General features: G+C 44.3%; 1 protein-coding gene across 4 annotated transcripts in view; it reads left to right on the forward strand.

The window, feature by feature from the left end:
• LOC143332655 (polypeptide N-acetylgalactosaminyltransferase 10-like) overlaps positions 1-22,523 on the forward strand; it is an 80,107-nt gene extending 57,584 nt beyond the window's left edge. The window contains exons 7-13 of one of the 4 annotated variants that reach the window (XR_013078233.1): positions 2,962-3,079; positions 6,362-6,469; positions 12,415-12,636; positions 12,835-12,951; positions 15,710-15,859; positions 17,179-18,781; positions 18,834-22,523. Coding sequence is in view for 1 of the 4 variants with exons in the window: in XM_076750351.1 (XP_076606466.1) it covers positions 2,962-3,079; positions 6,362-6,469; positions 12,415-12,636; positions 12,835-12,951; positions 15,710-15,859; positions 17,179-17,343 (880 nt within the window). In the remaining 3 variants the exon portion in view is untranslated. Of the gene's footprint in view, positions 1-2,961; positions 3,080-6,361; positions 6,470-12,414; positions 12,637-12,834; positions 12,952-15,709; positions 15,860-17,178 lie in introns of all 4 variants that reach the window. The other 3 variants (XR_013078235.1, XR_013078234.1, XM_076750351.1) reach the window with 3 other exon arrangements.
• Positions 22,524-22,860: the final 337 nt, after the last annotated feature.

Genomic DNA, 22,860 nt, shown 5'->3' on the forward strand with positions numbered 1-22,860 from the left:
GGCGTCAGCACGCTCACAGAGACAATGCGGACATACTGATCTTCAGCAGGCCTCATGTCTGCCCTGCTCACATCTTACTTCTGCATGTTAGCGTGCTCATGGTTGCTAACTGTGGATCACGTGAGGGGAGCGTGAATGTCTGCACCGAACGTCACGGCACTACAGCCACTAGCTGTTGAGACATGTTGCTCACCAAAGTCAGAACTGTGTCAGCATCCCCACCACACTGCTGTGAATTCAATTGGTTTGCCAAAAAGGAATACATCTAATGCCTTTCCTGAACATCAGCAAAACGAAGTAGTTGCTAAGCAACGCAGCATCAGCAGTGCGAGCGCTGACTTCAGGTCAGTGCATTTCCATTTTAAATCAAGTGTTGTGCAGTTACAGGTGATCATCTGGTTTTAAACTGGGGCTGGATGTTTGACAGAAGAGTGAACGTATGAGGAATGTATGAAAAACTCAAGTACTTCAAGTACTGCATGTCAACCACAAATGTACATACTGAAGTCAGTGCCATGATATTAATGAATATTTAGCCAGCATTGATATTCACCCTGCTGTGTCAGTGAGCTTTGTTCCACTGCCATGCATTATGTCAGATGACTCTTTACACCATTCTGGATGTTTTATTTTTCTATGGATCATTAATTATTATTATTATTATTATTAATCAATTTCGCTATTTATGTACTAGACATTCCTGTATCGTACTAAAGCTGTGAGTCATTCATCAGCTGAACAAGATCAGATAACATCGTTCATTTTTTTATTATTGCATATTGAATTGTTTTGATGATACATTAATAGAATGAGAATTATTATTTTTGAAAAGGTAAATATGAAAGGAATTGACTAGGCGAGGTCTCTTTATGACAATAACAATTCCTGGAACAAAGCATCAAAATATTCATCAATATCAGTTAAAACTGAGATGTTTTCTGGCTTTTATCAGCGGTGGCTAAGCCGTCGAAGCTGATTACAGCCCTTCAGCTGCTGTGTTTAGTGAAAACAGCTGCTTTCAGACTGAAATGCCACCCACACTTTCCTAAACTCTGCTGTTTTACCAACCGTTTTCTTTCATCGCCGTCGCAGTGATTCACGTTCCATTCGTTGCTCCACAGATTCTGAAATTCTTAAGGCAGAAAAATACATTCAAAATTTTAAAGATCTTGTATTAAAATGTGAAAAGTTAGTTGTTTTCATTGAGACTGTTTGGTGAAAAGTAAACGGTGTCCTTTGGTAAACACGTGTGCGTTGAACGTGCCTCTGGATGTTGTTCTGGAATCTAAACTGGAACTTGTTGTGTGTAAACGATCCTCATGCTCACTGGCTTCGTCTGACTTATGAGATATCAGTGTTGTCTGTCCTGAAGCCGTGCGTTTCATTCCTCACAACTCCGGGGAGGTGAAGTGTGTTTGTGTTTTCTCCCTCCGGCTAACAGAGCTAACAATCTCCACCCCACAAATCAGTGCCCACACACTGTCTGCGCTCTCTTCGCTAAGCTCACACACTCCTGTGGCCACACAGCAGTTTGTGATCACTGCTTTGTGCAGTCACACACACATGCCTCTGCTTTGTCCCCCTGCAGCCACCGTTGTTTATCCTTTGTCTCCCAATGAAAGTGTGTTCACTGCATTTCATTCAGCGTGACTCCAGGGAGGCAGTGTGTGTGCGTGTGTGTGTCAGCTTTGTGTTGTCTTCAGTTTTCTTCCCTCAGCATACAACAGTTACCAGTCATGGACAATGATCCACTCAGACACACCGTCACCCAGTCAGGCAAATCAAATCAGTCAGTGTGACAAACATATTTAAAGAGTTGGAGGGCAGCGTTTGCGCCTCCTGTGTCTCCACTCGCGTATGTTTTGCCAAGCCTGGATCACAGTCTTCCACAGATTTAAAATATGCGCTTAATTAGAAATGAGAAGAATGTCCCAGAGGGCTGTCCAACATGTCCGAACGAGTGGAGGCAGCGAAAAAAAGAGGTTTTGTGGATTTTAAAGGTAAATATTATGATTATTGTGTGATTATTTGGGGGCTCGCTCGTGTTTACTCGCTTCTTGACTTAATGAACTTAGTTCTCAGTTTATCTGCTCCAAATTTCAGTCTCCCTCTGCACTCCAAGCTGAGGACCATTATGCTGTCTGGCACAGCAGAGCTTGTCATAGCAGTCAGAATTCACAATGGTTCAGATGAGTTAATTGGTTTTGCACTGTGCAGACTGTCTCACACACAGTTCAGCAGCAGCCGACTCAGACCCGTCTCACAGCCTGTAAACAGTCGAAAAACATTAAAGACGCGACTGCATCTCTTTTGATTGAGTCCTCTGCGGTCAGAGGTCGAATGTGCACACCTGGCCTCGATGTTCAAAAACAAGTTGAGAAAGAGTTTGCAGAGTTATGAAGCAAGCACCTTCTGATATACGTCACGCCAGGGCTTAGACATATCTGGGCTGAAAAGACGAGTGTAACCACAGTCTGGTAATCATTGCAATGTCGGATTTAACTTAATTAACATCTGTGAATCAGCAGGGTGGATCAGGGCGCTGGCAGAGCGCACTGTCAAGCAACCAAAATGTTTTACTGCTTACTAAGTTGGCTGTTAAAATGTTGAAATGTGGTGGATGGCGATGATGACACAGTGGTGTACAGACATTCATGGTTCCCCCATCCTGAGCCTTTCGGGGATCCACCTTTCATCATGGTACTGTCACCTGTTATCAAATAACCTGTTTACCAAACAGGTGTTTTCCACACCTTTCTCAGTCTTTTGTTGCTCCTCCTTGATGCAGTATTATATCATGTCATGGGAGCAGATTATCTCATGGAACTTACGTCACGGCAAGTGGAGAGTGCCACTAAAAAAGCTGAGTCTGGTTTTACTTTCCCTCACTGTGTGTGTGTGTGTGTGTGTGTGTGTGTGTGTGTGTGTGTGTGTGTGTGTGTGATCTCTTGTGTCTTCCAGGTCACCAGTGATGGCAGGTGGACTGTTTGCTGTGGACAGGAGGTGGTTCTGGGAACTGGGAGGATATGACACGGGTCTGGAGATCTGGGGAGGAGAACAGTACGAGATCTCCTTCAAGGTAAGAAATGAAACTTACTACAGTGAACTGGGGAAAATGACGTCCAGTCTAGTAAAATATTTAGTCCAAAACACCATAATGATCCATGGCAACCTGTTTTGTCATGTCAGATTAGCTGCTCGCGTGCTAATCTTCCAGGTTTTCTCTATTATAACTTCAGTAAGCACGTAGTAGTCGATATGTTGGTCTCACCTCACCTCACTTGAACAATTAAGATGATCCATGCCGTGTCCACAGTAGACGGTACTCCTCGTTCTCTTCTTGCGTGTAAGGGCCGAGCCAATTGCAACCAATTGTACAGATGACTGAAAATGAGGATTTGCTGCTCCAGTGGATAATTTACAGCCAAGTCAAATCATGAAATTCGGTGCAAATAGGGATATTACACATGGTTTTAAATGATAATGCAGTAAATATAAAGACATATAGCCTAAACAGATATGGTCATCTGCAGGCGTATATTTGCAAATTTAAAAAAAAATAACCTGTTGAGCCCATGAGACGTTCCTCATCAGGGTTTCAACTCTTGTTTTTATCATTTCTAGTCAAACATGCTGTGTTGCATGGCTGACTCGCCTCATAAACATACTCAGAATACCAGATTAGATTATGCATGTGTCTGGTGCCTCAGCATGAATTATTTTATAGTGTAACCCTACATAACGGCGCATGACTTGGACAGCATGTTCAGAACCGGTCTCCCCCTCCTCTCCTCTGCCTCTGTTAGTGAGCTCTGAACAGACAGACCGGCCAGTCGCAATAATTGAATTCTGGTTTGAATGAATAAGGACTTTTGTTGTCTCACTCAATTAAGCACAGAGGCCACTGCTGAGTGGTTTGATTTGATTGGACATATGCTGCAGTGCGATACTAAATGTTGTTCCTCAGAGTGAAATTTCCAGTGGAGTGGATTTGCTCTTTATGAAAATTGAGCATCGAAATCAATTTGACCGTCAAAATAGTTTTACCTTCTACTCCTCCTTCATATTAATGCATGTTCTTTTAGGCTCTCTATTTTGCTAATTGATACTGAGAAAACAGTAATTTAACATATATTGCATGCATGAAAGCTTTTGCATTTTACACTCACAGAAGCATTTTGCTTCCACAGAGGCAACAGTGGGAGCTCAGCAAATAGTGAAGAGAGTAACAGAAGGAGCAGAAGTCATGACTGTAAGGATGTGGATTTTATGAGGAGAAGAATCTCCAAACGACATGCAATGCTGAACGTTTCGTACAGTGGAAAATAATAGAAAAAGACATGCTCGAACATGACCTTTAGAGAGAAGACATTATGACTTGGCCTCTTAATGAATGGCAGCTTTGTAAGAGCATTTAGCCAAGTGGTTATTCATCAGACAAGGAACCTTCAAAAGATTCCTGCCAGATGACTTTTCATGTCCACCTTGTCACAGTTATAAGCTGGGTAGCCACTGTGCTGCTTTAGTTTGAATTTCAGTTTACAGTGACCCAAAAACAAAGGTAGAAGAAGGAAATTTGATTCATTGCTGTGGTGGTGCGGTTTTAGTCTTCATGGTTTGAGGTGAGAATATTGTAGAGGTTGTGTGTTCGAGGTGACTGATAAGACTTTCAATTTAATCTGACGGGTGCTGAACTCAAGCTCTTGATCCCTCCTGCAGCGAGGTGCCCCTGTTATTAAGCTCAAGTGTTTGAGTCAGGGATGAAGACGATGGAACGGATTGGCTGCGTAGGTCAGAGCTTCCCTACAGCGAGATGTGGAGAGGGTGGATTCAGTCTGTTATTTCCCCTGATTCTGTTTGTCCAAGCTGGAGTGGTGCAACAAACTTGACAAGGAGTAATTGAATTGAAATAGCAGCCAGCTGATGTCCACTCTGGAGGATCAGGAAGGAGAGTGATGCAGAATATCAACCAACTGAAATGATCAACTCCAGATGTCCGTCAGTCAGGGAAGGAAAAACATGTTTTCCTCTTTTTATTGACTTGCTGAGACTCCCCTTCTCCTGAGCAGTCCATGTCTATCATCTCTGAACTCCAAGCTGTTAAGACATCGCAGGCCAATCTGAATAAAAGCCATACAGCGACAAAATTAGCTTGAAAGATGTTAGTTAAAGCAAAGCAGTTTTCCAGGCGACAGCTTAGCCATTCCAGTCACGACAGCAGTCAGAGGAGATTGCAAGATCTGGGAGTTTGTGGAGGATGGTGTGCTGTGAGGTGGCAAGAGAGGTCAAGGAAAGTATGAAAGACCCAGCGTGATTGTGATCGAGTCACAGCAAGTCAGTGGATGTTTTTTGGAAAGCCTAACCTGATGCACAGGATGGGATTCGATGTCTTAGAGAATACTCTGACATTCTGCACAATCAAGTGAAATCTGCTCTGTGCAGATTGAGCCAGACAGGAAGTTAGACGCAGAAACAGTGTAGAGAATCCAATAGATTTTCAAAATAAAACACCCTGTGCAGACTGCCGATCAAACGTCAACAATAAACGCAATTAAAACAGACAAAAAAAGAAACGATTTAACTACGAAGCCAGCTTACCCATGGTAGACACACAAAAATCAGGAAAATGACCAAATAAACGGGACCAGTGGGAACCGGAGATGCATGGAGGACAAATGCATGTTACGTACACGACGTCAGGGATGTGCGCCCGCAGAAACCTCAGATAACTGTCACCCATGCTTTTACTGTCTGTCTGACCTCACGCTTATTAAATTTAAAGCAATGCATCATCCAAAAACTATCTTCAAAAATTCAAAAACTCACATCTTGGAGACTTGAGAGGTGGCTCTGCCTTCCAAAAGTAGCAGAACAAATCCAATTTCAGTCTTTGTCATCTAGCTAAGCATGATTGACTTGTTCTCTTTGATGTCATTTGCTCTCTCTGCAGTCGAGAAACACACGAGCTTTGGAGTCACTTTGTGGAGTTTCTCTGAATGCTCTTCTCACTCCTGCACTCTTCACTGAAGATGATTAATAGCTGCAGTTCTTTAAGCTTGTCTAATGTCAAGCTTAAAAAATGAGACTGACTGTACATCTCTGCTCTGACCTCTTCCTCTGTCTTCTCTTTTTCTCAGGCACACCCTGTCCCATCTTTTAATCCTCTCTCCTAGGACTCCTGACCCGGTCGACAAACCTTACAACCCCATATAGACAGTATACGTTAATGTCCCTCTGCTCGGGGCGTCCTCCTACTCCTTCCATCCTTCCCTTTCTCTACATCCTAACCTTGCTTCCTCTCTGTCATGTCTTCCCACGCTTTATCACTGCTGAATCTCTCTGTCTTTGTGTGTCTCTGTAGGTGTGGATGTGTGGTGGTCGAATGGAGGACATCCCTTGCTCCAGGGTAGGACACATCTACAGGAAGTACGTCCCCTACAAGGTTCCTGGAGGGGTCAGCCTGGCCAGGGTGAGTCTCAGATGGTTTTGCTGTATGTTAATGTGGGCACAAGAACTTTCTTTGCAGGAGGCTGGTCTGAAATGATTGTGGGATAAACCTCCTCAGACCTGTAGTCCCATCTCTGGTTTGCTGCCTGTGTTTATGATTCTGCACAAACATCTCATGGTCAAATGTTTTACATCGATTGTGTGGAAATTTAGTGATTTTTGTACATTTTGCTGTGAAAAATTCAACCAGTACCAAAAACACATGGAGGACACTTCTATCAGAAATATGTTCAAGGACCAATTTGCCCAAATTAAATAAATAAATGAACATATTTTCGGTATTCTAGCCATGCTGATGGCTTCAGGTCAGGTAAAGGCTACATTAGCCACTGCTAACACACACACTCTCACCAAACCATTAGCTAACCATCTGAGTTGCATTGTGGGTAATGCAGGCACCAGGTTTTGACTAGGAAAAAGACTGCATGGCGTAAAGAGCAGCTTCTCTGGTTTTGCTGCGTTGGTTTTGACTCTTTTTTTTGTCACTGTTCATCATGAATCCGGCGCGGTTACAGACATGTAATGCTAAATCTGTCATCCGTGGTAGACTCTTTTAAATGACAAAGAGGGTAAGATATCAAAAAATGGAGATTTTAGTCATAAAAATGATGATTCAAATGATGCACAGCCCTAAATAAAACTGAAACAATGAAAATGGAAAACCCTTTTTTTTGTAATTTGTGTGAACACTTAAATCATCATTTCAGTTCATTTTTGCATCGGGCGCCACAGTGACAGTGACTCATAACTGAGGCACCTTTTACATCTCTTAACTTGCAGCGCACGTATCCAGCTTGTGTATCCACAATCTATAAATCACAGTTTTCCAATAATGAGCTCAAGTTTCTACCTTCCGTGTGAGCTTTAACACTTCAACACAGTATGAGGAATTCTTAAAAAATGTTCATCTGGCCTGTAGCTGAGCACTATTCATTATGCATGACTCAGCTTGACACCTGGCTCTGTTTGGCTGGGCTGAATATGTAATTAAACCTCTTGGCCTTTGTTTTTTCCTTGTCGGTCTGACCATTAGCCCCTCACTGCGGCTGTATTGAATGCTGATATCAAAGAGGCAGCCGGTTTAACAATTCAGACCTACTTACTGTACCTCAGGCTGTGATGAATTATGTTTTGTCCCTGGTGTCCTTCTCTGTGTAGTAGTTTAAAAAAGAAACTTCAGTGGTCCTTTCTGTTTGGATTCATTTGCTGTAGTTGACTGGATGACTGGTGTCTGTCTGTCAGGAAGGGATCATACTGTAGTCAAGATAATTCTACTGTACATCTTACAAACCCCTGTGATGTGGGTTTTTATTAGTGGCATCATTACAGCTACAGACAATGAATAGAAAGCTCTTCTTCAGTGCGTGATGTGGGCTGAACTCGCTGTCATTCTGTTAAATACACACTTAAGCTTGGCTGAGTTCTTCTCTGCACAAACAGACAAACAGAGCTGTGTCTTCAATCAGAGAGGGTGATCTGAGGTGTGGAGATGCTTCCTTTGAATCTGTTTTCACAAAGGTGCAGCTGGTGGAATATTTTGAATGAATGCAAAGAGCTTTATCGAAATAGTTTGGGTGCAAATACAGAATCTGTGGAAGGAGAACTCTGCCGAATTTTTTAGGAGGAGGACGAAGAGATTTAGCCATTTTCCTCTCGTTTTTGACTTTAACGTGAATGAAAATGACCTGAAAATGCCAATGTGGACACGTTTTCCACACATAAAGCACATTCAGACCAAAGCAGCCCTGCTTTAAAAAAACTACCAAAGCTTAGGTTGGTGGTGGTGTGTTCATCTCGATGAGACGAAGAACAAGCGATCCAGTGATGCTGGTTTGAGTAATAGTTTATATAATGAGTTTATATAATATTTATTATCAGATGCCAGAACACTTCACAGTGCCTGATAATAACATGAGGCAGCTCTGGATGGTTATCCTTCTCTCCTCTGCGTACAGCACAGTGTCCTGCAGGACGACGTCACGATGCGTGGCAGTAAGAGTTGACCCTGTGGTGGCAAAGAGGTGCAGGGTAAAGGTGTGTAGGAATCCAGAGCACTGATTGGCTGACATTCATGAATGCTATATGCGAGTTTAGAATTTATGGAGATGATACTACATTTTTAAAATGGCAGTTAGCTGTGAGCTAATGAGCAGCGGCAGGACCGACTGTGTCTGTCTGTGTATTGACTCAGCACTCACCAGAGACCCCCGTCCTTTGTGTTTCCCTCCACACTTTCACCGTCCTCTCTGTGCATTCATGAAGTGAAGTGCATTTCCCCTCCGGCCGGCAATCAACACGGACAGAGGGACTAATTACAAACGCCCGACAGCGGAGGTCGACACCTCCATGCCGCGCTGAGGCAGACGGGTTGAGAGGCAGGAGTTAAAGTAAATCCACTTTTTAATCCCAAAAGTTTAAAAGAAAGACTCTGAGCTCTCCTCCCTTTGGTAAACGGCTCCAGATCAGAGCAGAATCCGGTGTGACTGCAGGTGGATTCTTCTCCACATGCCCCGGCTTTGCCCTCGGCTCTCTCTCTCTCGCTGCACCGCCCGGTCCTCCACAAACATCACTCTGAGAAGCCCCAAGATCCACGCACATTTATGGCTCAAGTTGAATGCTTTGAGCGTGATCATTTAGCAGTTAAAAAGACAGAAATCTCCCTCTGGAGTTGGTAGAGACCAAAAACAGAACAGGACAGAAACACGACTCTTAATGATTTATAATCAACTTGGAATGTTCCAAACAGGAAGCATTCAATAAGCAGGTATTTCCAAAGCTGATGAGTTCAAATATTTACTATATTTTCTTTGTACTGTTTTCAATTGAGTATATGTCAAAAAGGACTGGCAAACAGCCACATTCTGCTTTATTTCTGAGTGCTCTTTTAAGGGAAGGCAGCAAAGATTTTGGTGAGTGGAGGGTTTAGTCACAGTCTGAAAATTCTTCGCCTGAGGTGAGAATTAAACCCAGGTCTTCACTTTCCTCTGTGCTGTTTCACTATCAACTATTGTTGATCTTGTAGACATTTCTCACCAATGTAATCATTGTATGGAGAGAAAAACAGTTTTCTTTCATTTAATTAATACCACAAGAGCAGTTGAGTCCCTTCAGTTGGTGCAGATAACCTGAGTCCATTCAGCGTGGAGGCAGATGGAACCACTGAACTCCACTTTACCTGGAGGGTGCGAGTTTTGCTGCAGGCAATGAGCTATGCTACAGAGTGTGTATCTGTGTGTGTGTGTGTGTGTGTGTGTGTGTGTGTGGCTGGAGGCTTTTTTCCTCTACATCTGTACCTCCAAAGGCCAGAAGATTTGTATTTATACTTTCCTGGAAGCCTCACTGAACCTGTATTCTCATTCATTTCACCATTCCCACCTCCAAGGCTGCTACCATCTGTATTCTCACACATGCATGCGTACCTCAGAGGCTGACAGGCTCTGTGTTTTTTACTCTTTTACACCTCACAGGCTTCGGATGGATGGATTTCCCATGGCTGGGGTGTAAATCTTTTATGTTGGCAATTGTCTGAGCTTAAAGAGGCTGCTGAAGAAGCTGTCTGCCCTGCAGTCATTGTTGCTTACAGTTTCTATCAGTCACCTGCTTGGCTTTTTTATTCCTTCTGAAATTAGATGCTTTCATAATGACTGAAAGAGCCAATGAAAGCAAATGTCTGACACTTTTTGGTCTCTTGAACACATTTTGGCCAACGTGAAACCTGAAATTTCAGTTTTTCAGAGAGAGTTTTTTGCTTTTTAGTGAAAACACTTATGACATGATGTATTCATGTGCAGTCGGAATAAAGACATTTCAAGGTTAAAGAAGAGCCAAAAAGTGCAGTCGAGTTCTCACCTGAAATCAGCAAAAATGCAACCACGTAAAATCAGCTCCCATTCCAGGGAACGTTTCAGGACATCTGTCGAAGACCACCAGCTTCAGTTCGCTTGTATCATGTATGTAGGCCACACTAACAGGCAGATTGTACCATATAAAGAAGCCCGTTTCAGGATATTTCTGTCTGACACTCTTCTTATTGTTATCTATATCTTCAGGTTAAAATGATCCGCCCTTTACTCACATGTTTCACACACTTGACACACTTCCTTGGCACTTTACCTTGCAGACCTTCAGGTGGTTCAGTGCTGAAATGAAGTGAAAGAGAGAGATGACCTCCTCCTTCTATCATCATGACCACCAGCACTGCACTGACATGATTGTGCTTCTGTTTCTCTCTCACAGCCGAGAGTTAGTCGATACTTTCATCTGTCATTATCAATATCAGTTAGAAAATACATTGTTGTTTGCATTTTAGCCGTTCATCTGATACTAAATCCTCAAAATTCCCCCTTTAAAGTTACCCAAGTAGCTAAAGTCACACAAACACCCAGTATCTGCTTCCTCCAACACTTCATGGGATCTATATGATGTTTACACTGACGCCAATACATCTGCTCCAGGTTTGAACAAAGGGCAGATTTCTTGGCTCTGGGAATCGTCTTTATTAGAGTCATTCAGTGGAAAATCTGAAAGATCAAGTTCAGAATGCAGCTTCCTCCTGCTCAGCGTTTCATGAAATAGTGTAATAAGCTGCATCTGTTACAATTAACATGTCAGAGAGAAATAGAGGAAAGAGCAAGAGACAGAAAAATGTGATCTTTTCTGAAGCCACCCCGTGAATTAGCACATAATTGAGTTCAGTGTTGTATCTGCTTTCATGACTGGAGACAAGTTGCTTCCATTTTTTCATCTCTCGCCTTTTGGGAGAGGATGACAGGTCCTGTGTGATGACTGGCCGCCTTTCTGCCGAGCGGCTTTGATCACTCTGCCATGTTAGATCAATCAGAACATCAAGGATGGCAGGATGTAGAGATGATGGCGTAGCTTGTGTTTCAATGAAGACTTGATGTCCAGAAGCACAAAGATCTGTTAACAAGCCAGTTGACTTTCTTTCTTTCTAGTTAAAGTGCCTTTTACTGTCTGGCACAGCGGGAAAGAATTCGTTTAGCATCAGCAGTCACCAGGTGCCGACCCTGGTGTCCTGGAAGATTCAAATCTGACTTTATTTAGCTTAACAACAGCCTGTCATTGCACATGTTCGTCATGTTGGTGCATCTATTCTTCCTCCATGATTCCTCACAGTGTGAGCCAAACATTTTGTCTTTCTGTTGACTCATACTGTCACTGTAAAAACTAATTGCTTACTTTCTCTTCATCCTGCCGTGGCTCTTATTCAATCTCTTCCTCCTCCTTCGTCTACTCTTGGGTGAGACCCTGCATTTTAAAGATAAACCTTAATACCAGAAGGCAAAAATAAAACACCAGATGTCCATTTTCCTGCAAGATATTAGTCCAGTGAGAGTCGCTTGAGTCTAAATCAGTCTCACCGTTCATCATCATCAGCGCTGTTTCCAGACAGCCGTTTTCAGTGGAGCATTCAGCAGCTGAGAAGTCAGATATTTTCCTCAGGAGTTGGTAGAGACCAAAAACGGAGTTGAAAGGAGAGTTCATGTTGGAGGTACATTGACCAGGTTTTCAGAGACGTGGCTTCAGATGAATGTTGGCAACTGGCAGCACACTGATGTTTGATCATCAGAGAAGGTTTTCCTGTGGGAAACACTGGAATCAGCTGTTTCCTCCTTTTAAGAGTAAACATCGTCAGTCCCCTACATCCGTCGATGATGCCTCCAAACGCCTGCAGAGCCTTTCCACACCACAATGAGCAAAACTGAAATCAGTCCCCGATCTTTCTTTGTCCTCTTTTCTATAATCCTGCAAAGTCTGATGTTTGCACTTTGTACTTTTGTTGGTATGAAAAATGTAACTTTCTTAACTGTTTTCTCCAAGTCTTTACATGTCAGCTAGATACCGGGAACGTAGGGTGAAAACGAAACTGTTTCTCTCTGATTTCAGAATCTGAAGCGCGTGGCAGAGGTGTGGATGGACGAATACGCTGAATACGTCTACCAGCGTCGGCCCGAGTACCGCCACCTGTCAGCAGGAGACATGACGGTCCAGAAGGATCTGAGGAACCGCCTCAACTGCAAGAACTTCAAGTGGTTCATGAGCGAGGTGGCCTGGGATCTGCCCAAACACTACCCGCCGGTGGAGCCTCCTGCTGCTGCGTGGGGAGAGGTGCAGGCAGCTCTCATACTTAAAACACGTCATCATGGAAAGTTAGACCAACATGACTTCATTCATGTGACTCTGATAAACAGATCACAGTGAGGAATGACAAGGATGTGAAATATTTAACCTTAAAGTTTAGTTTTTAGCTCAGCGCTCCTCGTCCCCTCGCTTAATACTTCACTGTTATGTGTGCTTGTGTGGCAGATTCGTAACGTGGGCAGCGGCATGTGCATGGAGAGCAAACACTTTGTGTCAGGGAGTCCCATCCGCCTGGAGAGCTGCGTGAAGGGACGGGGCGAGGTGAGCTGGAGCCATGGACAGGTGAGCTGCAGAAGCCAAAATATGAAAAAATGAAATTCAGAAATTTAAAGTCAGGCTTTACGAGAAGGAATCAAGTATCAACTAATGCAAAATACATAACTTTGAACTGATTGCTATTACAGCAGAAGTTGAAAGAAAGTTAGAAATGATGTAGTGCAGCCTAAACAAAATGAAAGATATGATGCACCAATGAAACGAAGGACACTAAAAATACCTTTAATAGATTCATAAATACGGGAAAATGCAGAGTTCATATTTTGAAGCTTTATTATGTCACTGGATGGAGCAGATGCACAGCGTGCTGTTAGAGATGTTAGCATTATGCGCACTGCTCAGGCGCTCTGGGTAGAGGTCTTCAGGGTCCATAGAGGCCTGGTCCACATTATACCAGACTCACCTGGTATGAAGGGACCTGCTCTGTCTCAGAGTCTTGTGTCTGCGTGTCAGATGGCCTCTATCTGATTAGGTCCAAATGGACTCTCCATTAGCTCTGATCACTCGATGTGTTATCATCATCATCATCACCATCATCACCATCACCACAGGAGAAAAATGCGCTGCCTGCTGCAGACAAAGATTGCTGACTGTGGTGCAGGAAAAATGACATGTTGCTATTCCTTCTGACGGCAGCTGCTTGTTAATTGGCTGAGCACCGTGCTGCCACCTGTGCTGCTGCTCCCTCTCCGTTTGGATACGCTCGGGTCGACCATATTTTAGATCTGGTCTAATTATCCTCAAGGGTTTTTTGTGTGTGTGTGAGTTTGTTTTGTCTCCAAAGAGGTTTGATTGTATTCGGTCCCTTTAGAATCGCGTCTCTTTGATTTGAAAATGAATGTGTGCACATCTGCACAGGTCGGTTTAGGATCGGCTCCAACGTCTTTGCTCTGCATGGATCTGCTTTTATCCACCTGGTGCATCTTGAATTTTTTGGAGGACTCTGAATGCTTGAGTGATAAAAAGAGTTCATAGAAGCAGACTTTCAGGCCGCTCGACCAGCCCATCCTGAGAGATTTCACCACTGCTGGTAGACTCCCTCCTCAGTAATTCTATTTATTCTGCTAAACACACATTAATGTCAAATAAACTTCCACATACACACAAGCAGCGCAGCTTCATTATGTTTCCGTGGCTCTGAAGGAGTGTGTGTGTTCTCACACGTCAGGCTGGAGATCTTTAAGCCGAGCTCATAATACAACCTTAATGGATCGAATGTCCCCTTTTGTTTCCGCAGCTGAAACACTGCGCCTCGGAGCTTTGACAGTTTAATTGCTTTAATATTGAGATGCATTGTAGTTTAATCCGTGTCACAGTTGCAATCTGTAGTCAGCGAGAAATGGCTTCACCGCAAATCACAGGAGGCCCTCTGGCAGCTGTCCTCGTCAGGGCGTTTTGATTCTGTACGAGATGAGTGGAGGAAGTCACGGGGAGAGCGACGGCCACGCGGACGTTACCGACGATCGCTTTTCTAACAGCTACAACAACATGAGACAACAAAAATATCAGAAAGTAGAATCTTTTTTTGACAAATGTGATAAAAGCAAAAGGATGTGGATGCATGAAACAGGAAGCAGGAAGGTACGCTCATCAGTCCCGACCGCGGAGTTCATCACGGTCATCTTCAATGCAGCCTCGAGGCCGACGGACGGTGACAAACAATTAGATGAAAAGGGACGATCGTTAATGACGTCATCAATCAGACTGTCATGTAAGACTCATGAGTGTGATGAGTCATCGCGATCTCAGCGCGGGTTTTTTCGATAAATCGATATTAATGATCAGTAAAGTTTGTGGAGCTGCTTCAGTCCTTAACGATCATTGATGGTGGTCAGAAAGTGCAGGACACGCGGTGCAGGGAGGGGACGGTGTGACTGCACACAGGCGCTGTGCTTCAGATTAAACCTTTAAAACCTGCTTTGTTTACATCGTCTTTGCTGGCACGCTGTGGCATTTCTTGGCACGTTGATGCGTGTGTGAAACAATGAGCGTCCTGCCAAGTATGTGTTGTCATGCGCAAACACGAGAAAACAAGTGCGCACTCATGAAAACGTTGTTCTACGGCTATCTTTAATGTAAACAACGTACATCCTCAAAACTCCAAATTTTTAACCTCGCTCGTTCTTTATACAGCCGGCGAGAGTATAAATGATGCGCCGGCTGTGATGTTTTCAGCCACAGCTCAGATGCCACATACCATGTGAGATGTTTAACCTCGAAAATACACTTGAACATGAACGTTTTATTATCCACAGAGGACAGACTGGCCTCTGATCCACAGGTGAGGGAGAAACCAACGCTTACATTTAATGGATTAATAATAATAATGGCCAATATAACCAACACAATACTCAGCCAGTAGTGGTGAGAGCAAAGTCCACAGCAGCAGAGGAACCTTGACATCTTTGAAAGACAGCTTTAGAAAAGTAAACTTTGATTATGTCCAGTCTGTGAAACTGAGTGCAAGGGTCAAAACCAGAGTCTAAATGGATAAAAGGCATGGAGAGTTACATAAAGTGGGAAAGTGCACGGTTCTTAAGATGAAACTTTCCCCTGCTTTCAGCTTTTAACTGTATATGGCTTATTTTGAGGCCGAATGGGAGCAGTTCTGAATAGCAACACAAAAAAACACATTTTGGTGCTTCAGGTCTTGATGGCTGGAGGTTTTCAACGCGAAGGGGTGATGCACCCACCGCTTCCCTGCGGCTCTGTGATTTGAATGTTTTTCCATGACATTCTAAAGTTTGTGACGTTACACCTGCAGGTGTTCACGTTCGGCTGGAGAGAGGACATCCGCGTGGGCGACCCCATGCACACTAAAAAAGTCTGCTTCGATGCCATCTCCCACAACAGCCCCGTCACCCTCTATGACTGTCACGGCATGAAGGGCAACCAGCTGTGGCGCTACAGAAAGGTACGGCAGGGCAGAGCAGAGCGTGACTGAAACACATCGGCTGAGCATTTTCTTCTTCCTCCTTCTGTGCAAAACAACAAAGCTCCAAACATAATTGCTATAAAATAAATGACTTCAAGGCTGCTTCATCATTCTGCAGAGTTTTGCACATTCTGACAGACTCCAGCCTGAAGCTGATGGATATTCATAGGACCTCATTATGCCGCTGTTGTGCGTTTAAGCTCAGTTATTATGAAAACATGCCATACAGGAGGACACATTTGTATTTTTGGAACATTTCGAGGATATATTGCAGTGTCACAAACAAGCTTGTTTGCAGCAGTAACCACAGAAGGCAGAAGAAAGCACAGCAGTGATACAGCAAAATGTAGAAGAAATAATAGATGCAAGCTGGAGGAGGCTCCTTTAACATGACCGTGCATTTCTTGGTGCATGGTCAGGGAATGCAGCATATTAGACGTCCCCAGCTGCAGTCACAATGCACAATGAGTCAGCTAGAACCTGCCAACTCATGTAAGATGAGTGACTTTTAGACGGTTTTTACCCTTTTTTTTGTAAATCTCAATGTATTTTTTTACCTGAATCAGGATCAAAAGTGAAGTCTCACCTGTGACGTCATGAAACAGCTGTGATCACATTTAATGACACGTGTTTATTCACCTGAACGAATCGTTCCAGTGTCTTATGAGTCATTCATGTACAGATCGTTCACAGGTGTGAAACAGTTTGGAAACGTGTCTCCTGAACACATCATGGCCTTGAATTTAAGAAAAGGTAGTTTGACTTAAAAGAAATTTTGAGCCGTGAGCTGCGTGAAGAGGTGAAGAGTCTGACAGTGAAGATTTGTAAATAATAAAGCACTTCACTAATATATTAAATTGATTTGTCAGAGAACAAACATAACATGTAATAAGTACATACTTCATGTACTTCACTCAGGAAGCAGAGCATAAATGCAGCCACTTGCCCTTTTGTCAGGCGTTCATTATCTGTTATAGCTGCTTCACAGCAGGGAGGTAAACATGTTGACAAATAAAATAAACATCGAAAAAGTCCTTATATCTGCTATTAGGTTTATTTATACTCATTTGTTAATTGTTTACTCTGCTTAGAAACACCGATCGGGGAAGGTTAAAGTGAAGTGCTACCCTTAAATTTTGTGAATGTCAGTGAATGCACCACCAGCACTGCTGAAATGGTCCCTGCGGGCAGTTTTATCACCGCAGAGCGAAACTGTGATGCATTGAAAATCACCAGCAGAGTCGTTTTGAAATGAGAGTTCATCCTTTCTGACAAATCCTTCCTGTCCGTCCCTCCAGGACAAGAGTCTGTATCACCCCGTCAGTAACAGCTGCGTCGACTGCAGCCCGACCGAGCGCCGCATCTTCATGAACACGTGCGACCCCTCCTCCCCCAGCCAGCAGTGGCTGTTCGAGAGAACCAACGCCACCGTGCTGGAGCACTTCAACCAGGGCGCCAACTGAGGCCCTGCAGCGTCCCCGAAAGACTCCTGACGCACGCAGACGTGGATCTGCTGCCGCTGCTGTGGAACGGGGTTTTACATACACTCCAATTCCCCGTTTACCTGCCGCTGAGGTGACAGCTGTTTCTCTTTGGGGTACTCGGAGTGAGGCAGGATGGGGGGGGGGGTTGGTTAAACACATCAGTTAGAGGAAAGACTGGGTTGAGCGGTGATGGATGGGTGTGTGTTTAAATGTGACTGTGTGTGTGAGATGTATTTATTCTGTCACAGCGTCGCTGTGGCGGTGGGTCTGTCTCACTTCCTGATTTTGCTGTTGATTGGTTCTCTGACATTCCTCTCGCCTTTAATTTCTCTGCGTTTATTTATTGCCTTTCTTTCCCTCGTCGTTGCCTCCGTTCCCTCCGTCTGCCCGCCTCTGTCCTCCATCTCTTCCCCCTCCTGTCTCTCCTCCTCTGCCTGCACGTCTGTCTCTATCTGCCTGCATGACTGCATCTTTGCCCACCTTCTCCATTCTCTCTCTCAAATCCCCTTATGTCTCTCCAGCACTGACAACCTCCCTGGGGGGGGGGGGGGGGGCTCCTGCTGAGCCAAAGTCATCCTGACACCTGGGTGAAGCCAGGCAGAACCACTCTGAAAATCACCTGGTGAATTGATTCTCCTTTACAACCCTCATCCACCCTCTTGTCCCCCCCCTCCATCCACCCACTGTTCCCTCCCTCATCCTGCCCCTCCCCCCACCCCACGGCCAATGTGGGCAGAGCTGCTTTCAATGTAGCAGCAGGAGGTTGACAGAGAGGAGACGGCGCCCTCTCTCATGCCCCTCGCTCCTTTCTCCTCCTCGTCCACAGCTTTCAGAGTCGAGCGCAGTGTAACGCTAGGGCCAGCTCTTGCTGGTTAAGGGCTTGTTTGTTGTTATGGTGGTGCTGGTGGGGGCAGGAGCTGCTGTCACACCTCTTGGACCCCCCGCCCCCTTTTGCTTTTGCTGCACCACATCCGACGCCGCCCGTCGGTTGCTGGAATGGCCTCGTCACACAAGGCCGAGCGCGGGGTCGCGTCCCACCACGAAGCAGCGGGCAGGACCGCAGATGGACGCCCGACCGCCTTCCTGCCTGCGCGGCCGCCTGCCCGCCCGGCTGGATGACTGGCTCTGTGACTGGCAGGCCAGCTGATTCACCGCAGGGCCGCCTGATTGGCCGGCTGCCGAGCTGACACATCACTTTAGCGTACAGTGTGAGCAGGAGGGGAGACGAATGGGGGAATGAGTGCGGATCGCTCGCTGAGGTAGCTCTGGGATGAGACAGATGTGTGGCTTTCAAATGCATAAAGCACTTGTGTAACGATAAACTTGAATGAAATCTTAGTGCCTTGTTGGAAGAGGACTAGGTGTGTGTGTGTGTGTGTGTGTGTGTGTGTGTGTGTGTGTGTGTGTGTGTGTGTGTGTTAGTTTGTTTGTGTGTGTGCGCGTGTGTGCGCGTGTGTGAGTGCGTGTAGTCCTGCATGTCCATATCAGCGCAGAGGACAACTCACTCATTCAGGAAGTGACTTTCCTTGAGACTCTCCTGAATCTCTCGTGGAGCTGACCTGGACTCTGGTGCGGGACATCGAAGGCTCCGCCGGTTTTGTCTCGTTCGGCTTTCAGAATGAACTCTTGTGTAACTGCTGGCTGTGAATAGAGCTAAAGAGACTTTTTTTTCCCACCATATTTTCCTGCCTTGAAAAGTTCACTACAGCCCGAAGAAGACCTCTGTCCCATTTGAGTCACAACATGATGCCGTTGTTGTTTTTCCCACCTGTTCAATCCAAAGTACTTCTATGGGAAAGGACGTTGTTGATCACATTTTGAATCCCCTTTGTTTGTTTTTTTAATTCTTTAATTCCTGCTCGACGTGATGTTCTGGGATGTTCTGGTCTGTCGCCTGCGTTATGCTCTAATCCGATTATGTGAAGCAGAACAATGTACAGTTGTGCCAGTTTAATCATGGCTTCCAGGTTTGGCGCTCTGTTCGATTTCACGGTCAGATGTACATCAAAACTCAAAGTCACATCCTCAGCACACATGCCTCAGTCCAGGTACGTGCAAGTCAGAGTTTAGATTCAATAATTAGTGTGAAACAAAGAGAAAAACTCCCAAATCAATGCAGTTTTTTGTTAGTTTTTCAGTTCAGATACTTGAGAAATACTATTTGCATTGTAGCATAAATCCTCTCTAATCGTTGGAGTCCCCACCTGGAGAGCAGAGTTGGACCAGTACTTCATTAGTATCTGAACGATAAGTAGAAGAAGATCTCCAGGTCGACGACTTAAAGTCCAAATCTCAAATATGTGCTGCTTCATCCAGGAGGAGTTCTTTGGAAATCACCGGCTACTAAAACAAGTTTTGATGTTTGAGTTCAAAGTTTGATCTGGACTCGTGATAGAGTGATATTGTTGGACATTTTGTTATATTTGGGAGTTAAAAGGTCGTGATGTTCAGATTCTTCAGGCACTCTGACGTCTCCTCTGGAGCAGATTAGAAATCCTTGAGATTTGTCACAGGATGTGTGAAGATTTGTGTCCCTAATCTGTCTCTCAGTTCACTTTTGTTTAAAAATCACGTCTTAGTCAGTGAATCCTGACTTCCTAACAGAGGAGCGTAGAGTTTCGTGTAGTTCAGGGTTTTTCTCCCTGCACGCCTGGACGACTCGTACATTGTCAGATTGTTAAGAGACGACGGAAGCTGCTTCAGACCGCTGAGTCACTGCTGTAGACCCCGACAGGACCAATCAAACCCCCGTCTGACCTTTCTGCACCGTGAGTCGTTACCTTTCCCACATGTCTTTGTTTGTCGACGATAGCGCTGTTTCAAAGTGAAGGTCTGTTCGGGTCAGCTGTGCAGTCTGGGCTGTTCAATCATGTGACGTTTAATGACTGATTGATGCAAACCCGGGTCTTGTGGACAAAGTTGTGCAGATACAGAAAGCAACACTCTGGGCCTCTCGTTCTTCTTTGCCTTCATCAGAACGGTTTGATAACGTCTGGTTTGAGCCGAGCTCGTCTCGCGGTGCAGCCGGCGTTTCAGAGAATAACAAGAAATCAAGCAGAGACCCGTCAGCTCAGCGTCTGATGAAAGGGAAGCTGGATTCTCACAGACTGATGGCTCAGCCAGCGTTTGGCTTTATGGAGCTATTATTTTTCCATGACGGTGAACATGCAGAACGATGCACTAATTGATTTATTTTATATTCATGACAAACATATTTAATGTGAAGGAAAAGCCCCACTGAATTTTATCTGTTCGATAAAGTTTCCACTGTCAAGACAATATGTTGCATTTCACGTTAATCTTTCGCCTTAATCGATAGATAAAACTGATTTTCATTGAACAAAATCACAAGAATCAGTGATTCGAAGCATTAAATATATTTACATCAGATCGAAGCACATGTTATCAAAACTGAAGGCGTTTTGAAGCCTGTGGTACCGAACATTTGATTTAACTCAACATGTCGTCGTTAGTCTTGTTATTTGTCTCACTAGTGCAAATACAGGTTCCCATCATCCCTTGTGACTGTTGACTAAAAAACCTGGAACAGAAACTCGTGCTGTAGCCTTGCAAAAAAAAAAAAAAAAAAAAAATGGTGGTTTTATGGTTAGTTCAGGTTCTTGTAAAAGAAATTGTAAAATTCCACTGCAGACGTTAATGAGTTAACAGTAAATGAAAAGGCCGCTCGGAGTGATGAAACCATCACCAAACTCCTGCTCAGCAGAGCATTTCACTCTCCTCTAGTTTGGATTTTCCAGCACATCTACTGTCAAGTTCAGCCTCTCTTTCTCTCTCTGTGCGCCGCCTGCCCGGCTCCACCGAGTGGACATCCAAAATCAGGGAGTCGCTGGTGAAAGCAGGAACATTTAGCAGCTAAGAGCCAGATGTTCCTCTGGGGTTGGTGGAGAAGCAAGCAGAGCTTAAAGGGGAGGAAGATCTGAAGCAAACCAGACGATGTCAAAGTGTTTCTGAGCCTTCAGTGGAGCTTTAGAAAAGAGGACAAGTGGAACTTCAGTGGTCTTTGAGGAGATGCTCCAAGTGTTGCTAACTGGATCCTTCAGGCCAGTTTCTTCATGAAAAAGCTTGTGGAAGTGTTTTTTATCAGAGTTCATTGTACCTTTCATTGCACATGTAAGACTGTAACCTGGCTCGATTTCCGTTTGCTTCGTTCCAGCTGTTCTCCACCGTGGTGACGTATTAAAAGCTCTTTCTGCCGTGTTTCCTCTCCTTGAACCACTGAGCAGCGTGAACTAAACATCACCTTTCGTCTTGTACTCGCGATACTTTTCCACAGTTTGCGTGTTTCCATCGGACGTGTGCTGTTTCTTCTGTTCACCCCACGCTGTCGTGGTCAGACTCAATTTGAAGACATCTCATTTTCTAAGAGCAGAGCTTTTTAATGTCCGCGGCCGCGTCGGCCCGTCACACGCTGACGTGTCCGTGTGGATTTTGTCATGTAGGAAAGTGTAAATTTTGTATCTCATGAAAAATATCCAATATTTTTTTCTACTGACATTGCAGCTGTAAAAGTGTATTTAGATATTTAACAAACTGTACAATTAAACTGGAATTGTATGATATTTTTGCTGAAATTGTAAAATAAAAAGGTTTCTATATTTGGATGAAAACCGTCTGCTGATGAATTTAATACAAACTTTTGGAATTCAACACGTCGCAGCATGTAAAGAAAAGCATCCCCTCCTCTTCTCATGCAGAACTATTTCAAGTGCAATCGAGCAGGTTTTCATTTCCTGTTTTTCATCTAAAATTAGCCTTAAAATTACACTTCTGGTGTCAGTTGTGTCTTTCTCGGCGCTCGCCTCTGCTGAATAAACGCTTCTATTGATTCTCTTTCTTCCTCAATCTTGGCTGAAAGGTTGAAAAGTGTGAAGTGTCCAGGTGGGAGGAAAAGCTGTCTGAGGAAACTGTAGCTTCACACAGAAAGTGTCAGGAGAGGCACGATCAGCAGCTACAGGGTTAAAAAAAAAAAAAAAAAAAAGAACAGCTGGCGGGAATGAAAATCATCGTTTTTCTCCTTTTCCGCTGCATCCTGCTTCACTGCCGCACACTTTGGCTTGATGACAGCAATCAAAACATTTTCGGGCTGAAATTGCAGACTGATCGATCGCAGTGTAAACAGGATTTCTGAGAAGTGAAACTTGTTTGTTGATGCGTATTAAAGGATCCCATTCACATTCATTCTGAGGCTTCTCAGAATTCCCTGTTAAGTGTTCATTTGGTTTTCTTTCACCATGAGGAAACACTGATGGAGCCTCGATCATTCAGGGGCAGAATCACAAAACTTTTCTGTGAACTTTATCAGCGTTTGGAGTGAAAACCTTGTGAATGGTTTTTCTGAATGTCTGCAGCTGATAGTAAAGAACGGGCTTCCTGCTCTGCGCTGCTGAACAAAATTCAAATTACTCTTTAAAACTGAACTTTTAGTACTTTTAGTTCATAATTCTTCAAGAGCATTATGGTTACCTATACACACCT

The sequence above is a fragment of the Chaetodon auriga genome, chromosome 15, assembly GCF_051107435.1.
Source record: "Chaetodon auriga isolate fChaAug3 chromosome 15, fChaAug3.hap1, whole genome shotgun sequence".
NCBI classification, from domain to species: domain Eukaryota; kingdom Metazoa; phylum Chordata; class Actinopteri; order Chaetodontiformes; family Chaetodontidae; genus Chaetodon; species Chaetodon auriga.